Raw genomic sequence first — 15,598 nt, forward strand, 5'->3', positions numbered from 1 at the left:
CCATATTACAGAGGAGACAAAAAAAATGTAACCACTATTTAAAAGTCCATAACTTGCAAACTAATTGACGGAGTTGTCTCATTTTTGGTGAAAGTGTAGCTTAAAGTCCAACTTCACGATATCACTGTAGGTGTTCGAAATGGTCACCATTAACTTCCACACACAATCGATGCCGCCGAACTGCAGCACGAACTACTGACTGCAACGTCTTCAGTTGGATATTTGCACATGAATGTACGATGGATTCTCGAAGTTCATCCAATGTGCGTGGATTTTGTCGATAAACGACGTTCTTTAGTGTTCGCCACAGGTAAAAGTCCAGGAGTTAGGTCTGAGCAACGTGGTGGATAATCCACTAGGCGCTTCAGTCCGGAACCGTGTAACCGCTACGGTCGCAGGTTCGAATCCTGCCTCGGGCATCGATGTGTGTGATGTTCCTATGTTAGTTAGGTTTAAGTAGCTCTAAGTTTTAGGGGACTGATGAGCTCAGATGTTAAGTCCCATAGTGCTCAGAGCCATTTTGAACCGTTGTTTGTGTACATCTTTAACACAGCCTTCGGCTTCAAATTTGTCTCGAATGCGACGAATCGTTAAACCTGTCGGTAGCTCTGTTTGATACTCATTGTCCATCGTCGTTGAACCCCATTAACGTTTTAGTACTTAAAATACCACTTCAAAACTGACTTCCTTTCATCGAATGTAAGCCTTGCGCCAGCCACGTTTACACGAGTAACAGGTGCAACTAAGATCAAAACAAACTATCTGGCGACTGTCATCTGACAAAACAAAATAACGCAATGCAACGCTTGTGTGGCGATTGCTGGAACTACAAACTATTACACTACCAAAGATGAGACAATTCCGTCACTTAGTTTGCCAGTTATGGACTTTTAAACAGTGGATACATTATTTGGGACCCCTCTGTAGTTCTGTTTTCTCTTTGTTACAGTGAGTCTTTCGCTATGTGGGTGGGTGTAAACAAATATTTTCGCTTCTGGAAGAGTTCGTTGGAGATCGAAATTTCGTGAAAGGATCTTACCACAATGAAAAACACCTTTAATTTTAAATTAACGACAGCCTCTGTTGGAATGTTTACCTAGGTTTCAGTTGGGATAACCCAACCTCCTTCAGAATAAAAGAACTTATTCTGAAGAAGGTTGGGTTATCCCAACTGAAACCAAGGTAAATCTAGGTAAACATTGCAACTCAGGCTGTTGTTAGTTTAAAATTAATATTTATACAGTTGCTGACAGGTCTGCGAAATGATGAAAATATTAAAACCGCCTTTGTCTTAATGATCGTTACGCCAAATCGCATATCATATCTGCAACTCTCTCTCTCCTATTTTGCGACACAACCCATGCTCACCTCATTCTTCTACATGCACTTGTCTCGCCTTATGCCTCTACTTCTCGAATCCAACCCATCTAATTTCTTTCTCCTACACGCACAGCTGTGTTGTTTACTTTCTTCCTTCACTGCTCTACCACTGGGCATCACTTCGTCCTTTCCCCTTGTCCCTCTCGTTCCTGTTGCACTTTCCACCTCTACTTGCCCCTCCAGCCTCACTCTTTTGTTACTCCCACTCTGTTGCCTTTTTCTTTTACCACTCTTACATCCTTCCTCCACTGTACTAATTGTGAGCTTCACACTTCGCCACCAGCTGGTGTGGCCGTGCGGTTCTAGACGCTTCAGTCTTGAACCGCGCGACCGCTACGGTCGCAGGTTCGAATCCTGCCTCGGGCATGGATGTGTGTGATGTCCTTAGGTTGCACCTCTACTACGCCACTCTAGCTCACCAAATTTCTCTCTTTCTCCCGCTTGCCCAGCTTTTACCAATCACATTCTTCCTTCACTGCACTACTACTGGTCATCACTCTTCTTCCTCTCCCCTTGTCTCATTTCTCTTGCAGTTTGCACCTCTACATTCCATTCCAGCCTTGCTCTTTTGTTACTCCCACTCTCCTGGCCTTTTCTTTCACCACTCTTATATCCTTCCTCCACTATACTACTTGTGACCTTCACACTTCGCCTTTTTTCTTTGTCCCCATTATCCCTCTTGCATTTAGCACCTCTACTACCCCACTCTAGCACACCAAATATCTCTCTTTCTCCTGCTTGCCCAGCTTTCACCAATTACATTCTTCCTTCACTGCATTGCTACTGGTCATCACTCATCTTCCTCTCCCCTTGTCTCATTCCTCTTGCACTTTGCACCTCTACTTTCCACTCCAGCCTCTCTCTCTTGTTACTCCTACTCTCCTGCCCTTTTCTTTCACCACTCTTATATCCTTCCTCCACTGTACTACTTGTGACCTTCACTCTTCGCCTTTTTCCCTTGTCCCTGTTATCCCTCTTGCGTTTTGCACCTCTAATACCCCACTCCAACCCACCAAATTTCTATCTTTCTCCTGCTTGCCTATCTTTTTCCATTTACATTCTTTGTTCACTGGACTGCTACTGGTCTTCCATCTTCGTCCTTTCCCTTGTCCCTCTCATTCCTCTTGCACTTCGCACATCTACTTTATACTCCAGCCTCTCTCTTTTGTTACCCCCACTCTGGTGCCTATTTCTTTTACTACTCCTATATCCTTCCTTCACTGTACTACTTGTGGCCATCACACTTCGTCCTTTCCCCTTGTCCCTCCCATCCATCTGACGCTTCACACCTCCACTTCCCTGCTCCTTCACTGTACTACTTGTGGCCTTCACACTTCGTCCTTTCCCCTTGTCCCTCCCATCTCTCTGACGCTTCACACCTCCACTTCCCTGCTCCTTCACTGTACTACTTGTGGCCTTCACACTTCGTCCTTTCCCCTTGTCCCTCCCATCTCTCTGACGCTTCACACCTCCACTTCCCTGCTCCTTCACTGTACTACTTGTGGCCTTCACACTTCGTCCTTTCCCCTTGTTCTTCCCATCCCACTGTCACTTCACACCTCTACTTCCCTGCTCAAACACACAGAACTTTTCTTTCTCCCACCCACCCAGCTTTTTCGCTTACGCCCTTTCTTCATTGCACCACTGCTGACTGCTCTCCCGGTCCGTCTAGGAGGCCATGGCTGGAGGCGGGGGCGGCGCGCGCGCCTAGCGATGCTGGAGAAGCGGCTGCCGGCGCTGGTGTGGGGCGCGGCGGCGGCGGCGCTGTGCCTGTCGCTGTACCGCCTGCTGGGCTGGCCGGCGGGCGGCCTGGGCGACGCGCCGCCCACGCGGCCGCCGCAGCCCGCCTACCTGCTGCTGCTGCCCGGCAACGCCACCGCCTCGGCGCCGCCCTACCCGCTGGCGCGCCTGCCCGCCGGCGACGCCGCCTCCCTCATCGACCTGCGCGGCTTCCGCTTCCTCATCAACAACTACCCCTGCGGCGAGCCAGCGGCCGCCGCCCTCGGCCCAGGTGAGCCGCGCTTCTTTCTTCGCTGTCTCAGCGCAGCGCTCCAGGACAAGTAAAACTGATGGCAGAAATCGAAGGCACAGGGGTAACCTTTAAGGGGGGTAGGACGTCCAACGGGCCGACTTGGAGCAGGAGACTCACCACAGGACATTTTAATTTCTACTGTCTATACTTTTACAAATAAATTCATAAAGCTTTGTCACCATGACCAGGAAGGATTGAGGGCACTCACACTCATAGCAGTGGAAGTTTAAAAACGTAGCAAAATGCCCTTTTTTACATGTGAAATTTCATTATTTTTTCACTTATTACTGGCTGCATTTGTTGCTGTAGGTACACTTCTCTTCCTAAGTAAGAGAGATTCTTCGATGAATTTTTCATAGCATACAAACAGTAGTTACAGGTGTATGAAACTCTAGAATTTTCCAAGTCGATTGAAAAACTGTGGAAAAAATTGAGATAATTAACTACAAAACTTGAGTTTTTTTCCAAACATTAAGTTTAAAATGTAACAGTTCATTCATTTTTTTCATAAATTAGATAACTTCTAGAGTTTCATACACCTGTAACTATGGTTTGTATGCTGTACAAAAGTCATCGAAGAATCTCTCTTACTTGCGAAGAAGTGTACGTATAGCATCAAATGCAGGCAGTAGTAAGTGAAAAAATGATGAAATTTCACACGTAAAAAAATGTGTTTTGTTACGTTTTTGAGCTTCCACTGCTATGAGTATGCATCCTGAATCCTTCCTGGTCATGCTGTTAGAGTTTTATGAATTTATTTGTAAAAGTATACACAGTGTAAATTAAAATGTCCTGTGGTGCCTCTCCTGCTCCAAGTCGGCCCGATTGGCGTCCTACCCCCCTTAAGAGACCCACCTACATGGATCATGCTTAACCGCATCACTGATGAAATATCAAGAGCGCTGTACCAGATTCGTAAGCAGGTAACGACCGTATACAAGATGATAACATGATACATGGGGCAACACAAATTCAAGCGTTGATACGGAAACAGATGATGATATGAACACACCAGTATCACCAGATACAGATATACAGGGTGAACGTTCATGCAGAGACGGATTTCTGACTGGAAATGGAGGAAGGAAGGTCCTGTGAACATGCGTCTAGAAATTGACGGTCTCCGTGCAACAACAGATCTGAAGTTAAAATTTTCTGGGTTATTAGGCCGCGCCATGTTTCTTCTAGAGTGTTCGACGTTTCGAGCCCTCTGCTGGGATCCTCTTCAGGATCTTTTTGGTGTCCACTACTGCTAGAACACTATCAGAGACCAGTGTCGCGTCCACTTATAAAGGGGGAGTTTTCTGGCGTTTGTGCTGGAGAACTCCCCCTTTATAAGTGGACGTGACACTCGTCTCTGATAGTGTTCTAGCAGTAGTGGACACGAAAAGATCCTGAAGAGGATCCGAGCAGAGGGGTCGAAACGTCGAACACTTTAGAAGAAACATGACGCGGCATAATAACCCAGAAGATTTTAACTTCAGTGACAACGGCCACGAAAGCCTGCAGACTTACATAACAGATATTCCCGGCACATAGTATAGAACTGCATCGCATCCACGTCACAACAGATGTCCAGCTCGTTGCAGGTGATAAGGGTAGCAGCGGTTGTCATGCAGGGTACATATAACCGTACTTTGGCTTACACCATGATGGCGGGCCACTTCCCTGGAGCTTGTACTATGATTCGTCTGAATATTGTGTAGACCCCGGTCCTCCAAATCTGGTGCACGCACAGTCCGTACGTTAGTTTGTCTTAAAGGACCCGTGATCACATATACGCCGAAAACGGGTTTGAGAAAGGGCGTAAGCGAAAAAGCTGGGTGGGTGGGAGAAAGAAAAGTTCTGTGTGTTGGAGCAGGGAAGTAGAGGTGTGAAGTGACAGAGGGATGGGAGGGACAAGGGGAAAGGACGAAGTGTGAAGGCCACAAGTAGTACAGTGAAGGAAGGATATAGGAGTAGTAAAAGAAATAGGCGCCAGAGTGGGGGTAACAAAAGAGAGAGGCTGGAGTGTAAAGTAGATGTGCGAAGTGCAAGAGGAATGAGAGGGAGAAGGGAAAGGACGAGGATGGAAGACCAGTAGCAGTCCAGTGAACAAAGAATGTAAATGGAAAAAGATAGGCAAGCAGGAGAAAGATAGAAATTTGGTGGGTTGGAGTGGGGTAGTAGAGGTGCGATTGGAGGCGCCATATCACGGATTGCGGAGCCCCTCCCGCCGGAGGTTCGAGTCCTCCCTCGGCCATGAGTATGTCTGTTGTTCTTAGCACAAGTTAGTTTCAGTAATTTGAAGTCTAGCGACCGATAACCCAGAAGTTTGGTCCCTTGGGAATCCACACACATTTGAACAATTCTGTTGCTTGATGTGATTGTTATCTGTGAGGTTACTTGTTTTGGTATAGCCATGCTGCCTCTCAACCGTTTCCGTCTGCTTGGCCGTAGACATACACCATCTCGGCTTGTTCCCGACATGAATACCGGACGATTCTGCTGTTTACAGTACGCTGCGCCAATAAAAAATGTTCAAATGTGTGTGAAATCTTATGGGACTTAACTGCTAATGCCATCAGTCTCGAAGCTTACACACTACTTAACCTAAATTATCCTAAGGACAAACACACACACACTCACGCCCGAGGGAGGACTCGAACCTCCGCCGGGACCGCTTCAATCAAACAGCCTGCAAAATAAAAGGAACACACGGCACAATGGTCAGACGAATTTTCATTCATCAGCGCCTTCTACTGTGTCAACGATGCATTTCCGGACACATGTTCATAGGACTTTCTTGCCTCCATTTCCAGTTCAAAATGGTTCAAATGGCTCTGAGCACTATGGGACAACATCTGAGGTCATCAGTCCCCTAGACTTAGAACTACGTAAACCTAACGTAACTAGGGACAGCACACACATCCAAGGCCGAGGCAGGAGTCGAACCTGCGACTGTTGCAGCAGCGCGGTTCCTGACTGACTAGAACCGCTCAGTCACAACGGCCGTCTCCATTTCCAGTCAGGAATTCGTTCCTGTTGACCCTGTATATACGGCATAGTATCATATCAGTTGACTGCGACAGTACTACAAGTAATATATACATGGAATTTAGAAATAATTTATTAATAACAAATTATACAATGAATTTTCGTGTTTGCACAAAGTAAAATAAGTAATTAGTTAGTTTCTTTGGATCATTATTTTCAAACATGTAACCGTGTGCCGGCCGAAGTAGCCGTTCTGTTTTAGGCGCTGCAGTTTGGAACCGCGAGACCGCTACGATCGCAGGTTAGAATCCTGCCTCGGGCATGGATGTGTGTGATGTCCTTAGATTAGTTAGGTTTAACGAGTTCTAAGTTATAGGGGACTAATGACCTCAGAAGTTAAGTCCCATAGTGCGCAGAGCCATTTGAACCGTGTATTATTTAAACTGTTAAACGTGAATTTTATAATATTGCACACAAACATACATATGGAGTATCATAAGAGATAACTACACGAACACCAACGCACGGCATAGATAAGTGCCTTTCGGATAGACAAGGCTCGAGGTTACCCGTCCGAGGCTCCTCTCCCGCTTAGGACGCGGACAACTGGAGGGAGTAATTGTAGTAACAAATCATACTGTTGACGTCGAATGAAACAACAAGTTTACTGTTACCAGCCACTGTTTACTTATTTCCAGGACGCATTTCGAAGGTTTAAGCCTCCTTCATCAGGTGTATTTACGTTTGCTAGTATGACGTTTAGTTTTTAGCCAATAAACCCCAAAACAATGTTCTGAAATAGCCTTCTGGTTCTCGTCTTCTCGTTCTTTCAAAATTCGTAAGACAACATACACACGTATATTATACTAACAAATGTAAATCAACCAACTGATGGAGGTTTAAACCTTCGAGAAGCATCGTGGACATACATAAACAATGTCTGGTATCGGTGAACTTCCTGTTTCATTCGATATCAATAACAGTCATGGTAAAGCCTAATCTAAAATGTTCCCATTTAATAGGAGTGTTAAACCTCATAGACAGTCCACGTAAGTTAATCTCATGACGTTCATATATACATACGGTATTGGCTCTGAGCACTATGGGACTTAACATCTGAGGTGATCAGTCCCCTAGAACTTCGAACTATTGAAGCCTAACTAACCTAAGGACATCACACACACCCATGCCCGAGGCAGGACTCGAACCTGCGACCGTAGTAGTTGTGCGGTTCCGGACTGAAGCGCCTAGAACCGCTCGGCCACCGCTGCCGGCTACACAGTTTGTTCTGCGAGTAACACTGTAAAGTGCGCACATGAAATGCGGGAACACTTTCAATTATTTATTGCACAAGAACTAAACATTGTACAAATGTCATACATTTTGCATTTTGAAGAGAAACGCTGAAAGATTTTTCTACAAACATTCGATATGTGAATCATGAGTGACCCGGCAGAGGTTAATACGATAACTGAATTCTTGCCATACCCGTCCCAGCACGGCATCGTCGACTGTGGCAGTCGCTTCCCGCATTCTCTCCTTGAGCTCTGCTACATCACGTGGTAGAGGCGGTACATACACTAGATCTGTGTGTCCCCACAGAAAAAAGTCACACGGAATGAGATATGGTGATCAGGTAGGCAATTTCATGAAACCGCTGTCCCCTTCTATAACACGGGCGATCCATCGATGAGGCAGCTCCGTGTTCAGGTACCTTCGAACTTGAAACTTGGCAGAGCACTTGCCTGCGAAAGGCAAAGGTCCCGAGTTCGAGTCTCGGTCCGGCACACAGTTTTAATCTTCCAGGAAGTTTAATATCAGCGCACACTCCGCTGCAGAGTGAAAATCTCATTCTGGAAACCTACGAACTACACGATGAAAATGGGGTGGAGCCCCATCCTGCTGAAAGATGAACGGACAGTCCGATTGCACTTGAGGCATCAGCCATTGCTTCAACATGCCCAAGTAGGAATATCCAGTGACAGTGCTCCCAGCGAAGAAGAATGCCCCGTACAGTTTTCAATGTAACAAGTCACAAAAAAACATTTACCTTTGCGGAATCACGCTCAAATTCAATGCATTCGTGTGGATGCTTTGTACCCCAGATTCGACAATTATGCCTGTTCACTTTCCCATTAGTGTGAAAAGTGGCTTCGTTGCAAAAAATTAAGCGATCAACAATGACATCCCCATCGACATTCGATTGTTGCAACTGCGAACAAAACTCAAAACGCTTGTCTTTGTCGTCGTCATTCAGCTTCTTCACTAGCTCCAATTTGAATGGTTTGATAGACAGCTTCTGTCGCAGGTCTTTCCACACTGTCATTGGAGCGATTTCGAGTTCACGAGATGCACGATTCACCGGTTTCTTTGGACTCCTTATGAATGTCTCTCGTACGCGTTCCACATTCACTTCACTCACACTGGGACGTCCGCTTCTCTTTGCCGGGAACAAGCAACCCGTCGTAACGAATTTGTTGTGCCAGTGGTAAATGGCCTTCCTTGTTGGTGGCTTCTTACCGTACTTGGTTCTAACCATACGTTGAACAGCTATAGCACACTTGTTTTGTCGAACTCGAACACACAGAAAGCTCGCAATGATTGCGACTAGCGCTGACTGTCAGCAAAATACCAAAGTACGCTGTGGCGGTATACATGAAAAAAAAAAAACACTTCGGGGTTTCTCTTCAAAATGATATTAATATCTGTACAATGTTTGGTTCCTGTGCAATAAGTAATTGAAAGTGTTCACGGACTTTAGGTACACCCCGTACGCTATGTGAACAAAAGTATCCGGACACGTGGCTGAAAATGACTTACACGATCGTGGCGACCTCCATCAGTAACGCTGGAATTCAATATGGTGCTAGCCCACCCTTAGCTTTGATGACAGCTTCCACTCTCGCAGGCATACGTTCAATCAGGTGCTGAAAGGTTTCTCGGGGAATGGCAGCCCATCTTCACGGAGTGCTGTACTGAGGAGAGCTATCGATGTCGGTCGGTGAAGCCTGGCATGAAGTCGGCTTTCCAATACATCCCAAAGGTGTTCTATAGGATTCAGGTAAGGACTCTGTGCAGGCCATTTTGTTTTCAGGGATGTTACTGTCGTGTAACCACTCCGCCACAGGCCGTACATTATGAACAGGCGCTCGATCGTGTTGAAAGATACAGTCGCCATCCCCGAATTGTTGTTCAACAGTGGGAGGCAAGAAGGTGCTTAAAACATCAATGTAGGCCTCTGCACTGATAGTGCCACGCAAAACAACAAAGGGTGCAAATCACCTCTATCAAAAACGCGACCACACCATTACACCACCACCTCCGAATTTTACTGTCGGCACTATACTCGCTGGCAGATGACGTTCACTGGGCATTCGCCATACCCACTTCCTGCCATCGCCACATTGTGTACCGTGATTCGTGACTCCACTCAACGTTTTCCGATTGTTCAACTCCGATGTTTACGCTCCTTACACCAAGCGAGGCGTCGTTTGGCATTTACCCGCGTGATGTGTGACTTGGGTAGCCACTAGACCATGAAATCAAAGTTTTCTCACCTCCCGCCTAGTGTCACAGTACTTGCAGTGGATCTTGATGCACTTTGGAATTCCAGTGTGATGTTCTGGATAGATGTCTGCCTATTACACATTAGATCCTCTTCAACTGTCGGCGGTCTGTGTCAGTGAACAGAAGCTGAGGTCGGCCTGTACGCTTTTGTGCTGTACGTGTCCCTTCACGTTTGCACTTCACTATCACATCACACAGTGGACCCAGGGATGCGTAGGAGTGTGGAAATCTCGCATACATACGTATGACACAAGTGACACCGTATCACCTGACCACGTTCGAAGTCCGTGAGTTCCGCGGAGCGGCCCATTCTGCTCTCTCGCGATGTCTAATGGCTACTGAGGTCGCTGATATGGAGTACCTGGCTGTAGGTGGCGGCACAGTGCACCTAATATGAAAAACGTATGTTTTTGGGCGTGTCTGGAAACTTTTGATCTCGCAGTGTACCTTGATTACCTGACAGGAACCTGGTCCATCCGCTTGCTGTAATTGAGCAGTGCCCAACCCGTTGCTGATGAGTGCTCTCTTCTGGTGTATGTGAACAACAACAAAATTTTTCTGTGAGCAGCGACGTCGTTGGTTCAGATGAAATTTTATGTTCCTTATGTTACGTCGTGCATTGTAACATACTCAAGTGTCACTAGATTAACGAAATATTTCTTTAAAACAGTCGTGTTATGTGTGTTACATTCAATTGAATCAAATTGGAATACCTTATCGCCTTGTAATTCTTTCTTTTCGTCATCTTTTCACATACAGAAATTATTCGGACGTTGGTTAAGATTTATAAAGAGCCTGCTTTTTCATTTTCTAGTTGTAAATAAGAACTGAAACGTTGTTATCTCGCAACTCATCCGTGTTCTGGACTTCCAAGAACTGCGACCAAAGCGGAAACACCGGGAAAGTGGAAAATACAATTCTGGACAATTTTACTGAAGGCATGTGGAATAGTTGAAGTGAGAGATGCACCAGAAGAAAGATACAGAACATTTACTTGAAAATGAGGCTCGAGAGAGCCTTGTGGAAGATTGGCGTCGAATTTGCTGAATACTGAACAAAACAAAATGCGAAGAAATGCTGGATGAAGCAAAATGCGAAAAAGGATTTCACAACTGTATATAAACCGTTTAACTGTGTACAAATGGTTCCTAGACATTTTTGTTCACTTTCTCCTGCCAGGATGGAAGGAAGAACCTACTAGGGTGTGCTAGAAAGTAATGCCTCCCAATTTGTTACGTGAAAACTCTTAATCTTTATAAACAAAAGAAACATGGTTAACATTCTACATTTTATTCATGTCTACCTATTTATTTCTCAACATAGTCACCCTGGCGGCGAACATCTTTCTGCCAACGAGAGACCAGATTGTTGATACCGTCACTGTAGAATGTTTGACTTTATTGACGGAGCCGCAACCTCACTTCTGCTCGCAAGGCTTCGTCACTGTCAGAGTGAGAAGTGTTCGAAGATATTACATGAGTTTTGGAAGCAGATGAAAGTCAGTTGGGTCCAACTCAGGACTGCGTGGAGGGTGATCACTGACAGTGAATCTAAGGCGTCGGATTGTTGCAAATGTCGCAGCTTTCGTGTGTGGTTCAGCGTTGTCACTGTGAAGGAAAGGGTATTCCATGCGTGAAGGAACTCTTCTGCTGCTAGAAACTCGATTACAGCACGATGTTTCTCACGCACCGACATACAGGGTGTTTCAAAAATGACCGGTATATTTGAAACGGCAATAAAAATTAAACGAGCAGCGATAGAAATACACCGTTTGCTGCAATATGCTTGGGACAACAGTACATTTTCAGGCGGACAAACTTTCGAAATTACAGTAGTTACAATTCTCAACAACAGATGGCGCTGCGGTCTGGGAAACTCTATAGTACGATACTTTCCACATATCTACCATGCGTAGCAATAATATGGCGTAGTCTCTGAATGAAATTACCCGAAACCTTTGACAACGTGTCTGGCGGAATGGCTTCACATGCAGATGAGATGTACTGCTTCAGCTGTTCAATTGTTTCTGGATTCTGGCGGTACACCTGGTCTTTCAAGTGTCCCCACAGAAAGAAGTCACAGGGGTTCATGTCTGGCGAATAGGGAGGCCAATCCACGCCGCCTCCTGTATGGGACTGCAACATGGGGCTTTTCGGTTCCCCATATGCGCCAGTTCTGTTTATTGACGAAGCCGTCCAGGTAAAAGTAAACTTCGTCAGTAAACCAAATGCTGCCCACATGCATATCGCCGTCATCAATCCTGTACACTATATCGTTAGCGAATGTCTCTCGTGCAGCAATGGTAGCGGCACTGAGGGGTTGCCACGTTTGAATTTTGTATGGATAGAGGTGTAAACTCTGGCGCATGAGACGATACGTGGACGTTGGCGTCATTTGGACTGCAGCTGCAACACGGCGAACGGAAACCCGAGGCCGCTGTCGGATCACCTGCTGCACTAGCTGCGCGTTGCCCTCTGTGGTTGCCGTACGCGGTCGCCCTACCTTTCCAGCACGTTCATCCGTCACGTTCCCAGTCCGTTGAAATTTTTCAAACAGATCCTTTATTGTATCGCTTTTCGGTCCTTTGGTTACATTAAACCTCCGTTGAAAACTTCGTCTTGTTGCAACAACACTGTGTTCTAGGCGGTGGAATTCCAACACCAGAAAAATCCTCTGTTCTAAGGAATAAACAATGTTGTCTACAGCACACTTGCACGTTGTGAACAGCACACGCTTACAGCAGAAAGACGACGTACAGAATGGCGCATCCACAGACTGCGTTGTCTTCTATATCTTTCACATCACTTGCAGCGCCATCTGTTGTTGAAAATTGTAACTACTGTAATTTCGAAAGTTTGTCCGCCTGAAAATGTACTGTTGTCCCAAGCATATTGCAACAAACGGTGTATTTCTATCGCTGCTCGTTTAGTTTTTATTGCCGTTTCAAATATACCGGTCATTGTTGAAACACCCTGTAGTTACGTTACACACCGCCGTGTTACACGCTACAATTCGGAGCCCTCTATCGGCAGAGTGCTGCAAGTTTGTAGACGTAAAGAATTAACATGAATGTTTTATTTTAAAAAGCCTTAAGAATTTTCACATAAAAAATTTGGAGACGTTAGTTTACAGCAAGTCCACGAAGACTAGCGCTTAGCGTCCCATCGACGACCAGTTCGTTACAGACAGAGAAAGCACGAAATGGGTGAGGATGTAGCGCCGTGCCCTAAACCGATTTAGGTCAATCAGAGAAAACCCAAAAAGGATCGCTGGATGAGGACTTGAACCCCCCATCCTCCCGAATACGCGCCCAGTGTCTCAGCATTGGGAGACATAGCCCAGTTTTACGCCGTAAGTAAAATCCATTAAAGTAGTGTGTGGAAACCGATGGCCTTGCGCACAGTAAGGCGAAGTCGATTCAGTATATCGGAACGTTAATGACAGTGTTTTCTGAGATGCAGACCGGATTCCTCATAGCTATTATATAAGTAAGCAAAAACTGATTGCGCTAGGAGTAAAGCAATAACGAATGAATTCTGCACAAACTTCCTGAGGCAACTTATAACACTCCTCCCCTCTTGCTGTTCAATAAGTAATGCAACACATTTTTTTTCTGAAACAGGGGTTGTTTTATTCAGCATTGAAATACACCAGGTTATTCCCCAATCTTTTAGCTACACAACACTATTTTTCAACGTAATCTCCATTCAATGCTACGGCCTTACGCCACCTCGAAATGAGGGCCTGTATGCCTGCACGGTACCATTCCACTGGTCGATGTCGGAGCCAACGTCGTACTGCATCAATAACTTCTTCAACATTCGCGTAGTGCCTCCCACGGATTGCGTCCTTCATTGGGCCAAACATATGGAAATCCGACGACGGTGCGAGATCGGGGCTGTAGGGTGCATGAGGAAGAACAGTCCACTGAACTTTTGTGAGCTCCTCTCGGGTGCGAAGATTTGTGTGAGGTCTTGCGTTGTCATGAAGAAGGAGAAGTTCGTTCAGATTTTTGTGCCTACGAACACGCTGAAGTCGTTTCTTCAATTTCTGAAGAGTAGCACAATACACTTCAGAGTTGATCGTTTGATCGTGGGGAAGGACATCGAACGGAATAACCCCTTCAGTGTCCCAGAAGACTGTAACCATGACTTTACCGGCTGAGGGTATGGCTTTAAACTTTTTCTTGGTAGGGGAGTCGGTGTGACGCCACTCCATTGATTGCCGTTTTCGTTTCAGGTTCGAAGTGATGAACCCATGTTTCATCGCCTGTAACAATCTTTGACGAGAAATTGTCACCCTCAGCCACATGACGAGCAAGCAATTCCGCACAGATGGTTATCCTTTGCTCTTTATGGTGTTCGGTTAGACAACGAGGGACCCAGCGGGAACAAACCTTTGAATATCCCAACTGGTGAACAATTGTGACAGCACTACCAACAGAGATGTCAAGTTGAGCGCTGAGTTGTTTGATGGTGATCCGTCGATCATCTCGAACGAGTGTGTTCGCACGCTCCGCCATTGCAGGAGTCACAGGTGTGCACGGCCGGCCCGCACGCGGGAGATCAGACAGTCTTGCTTGACCTTGCGGCGATGATGACGCACGCTTTGCCCAACGACTCACCGTGCTTTTGTCCACTGCCAGATCACCGTAGACATTCTGCAAGCGTCTATGAATATCTGAGATGCCCTGGTTTTCCGCCAAAAGAAACTCGATCACTGCCCATTGTTTGCAACGCACATCCGTTACAGACGCCATTTTAACAGCTCCGTACAGCGCTGCCACCTGTCGGAAGTCAATGAAACTATACGAGACGAAGCGGGAATGTTTGAAAATATTCCACAAGAAATTTCCGGTTTTTTCAACCAAAATTGGCCGAGAAAAAAAAAATGTGTTGCTTTACTTATTGAACTGCCCTCGTAGAATGTTTATGTCACCGTCGCAGATTTAACCATGGGCATGGGAAATTATTTAATTGCGTTGATGAACTCGGGTACAGGTGAAAAATGGAAGATTAAAGGAGTTGACCGTGTGACTTAGTATGAATCCCATCCCCCTCTTTCGGTTTTTTGATATACACTCATGCTAATAAATTAAGGATAATTGCAGAATGTGGTGGCACTACACGAAACTGGCACTAATAGCATAGGCACATAGGGAACACACATGACACAGGTCTGTAAGTCCACGGTATTGGCGATAAGTTGAGAAAACTATCCCGAAACACATGTGCTACAAATTGCTACTGTTACCTGTGCATGTACCGCGACATCAATATGGGGTATGATCACCATAAACACGTACAAAGGCCGCACAATGGGTTGGCATACTCTGGAACAGGTGATCGAGCAGCTGCTGGGGTATAGCCTTCCATACTTGCACCAGTGCCTGTCGGAGCTCCTGAAGTGCCGTAAGGGTTTGAAGACGAGCAGCAATACGTCGACAGAGAGCATTCCAGACGTGCTCGATGGGGTTTGGGTCTGGAGAACAGGGACGCCACATTCGCCTGATATCTTCTGTTTCAAAGTACTCCTCCACGATGGCAGCTCGGTGGGGCCGTGCATTATCATCCGTCAGGAGGAAGGTGGGACCCACTGCACCCCCGAAAAGGCGGACATACTGGTGCAAAATGACATCCTGAT

General features: G+C 46.0%; 1 protein-coding gene across 1 annotated transcript in view; it reads left to right on the forward strand.

Moving 5' to 3' along the window:
- Nucleotides 1-3,228: 3,228 nt before the first annotated feature.
- The window catches only part of LOC126480880 (beta-1,3-galactosyltransferase 4), a gene marked incomplete at its 5' end in the record, with an annotated part of 39,295 nt that continues 26,925 nt past the window's right edge, over nt 3,229-15,598 (forward strand). The window contains one exon of the mRNA XM_050104271.1: nt 3,229-3,369. Coding sequence (XP_049960228.1) covers nt 3,229-3,369 — 141 coding nt within the window. The remainder of the gene's footprint in view (nt 3,370-15,598) is intronic.

Source organism: Schistocerca serialis, chromosome 5 (genome assembly GCF_023864345.2).
Source record: "Schistocerca serialis cubense isolate TAMUIC-IGC-003099 chromosome 5, iqSchSeri2.2, whole genome shotgun sequence".
NCBI lineage: Eukaryota > Metazoa > Arthropoda > Insecta > Orthoptera > Acrididae > Schistocerca > Schistocerca serialis.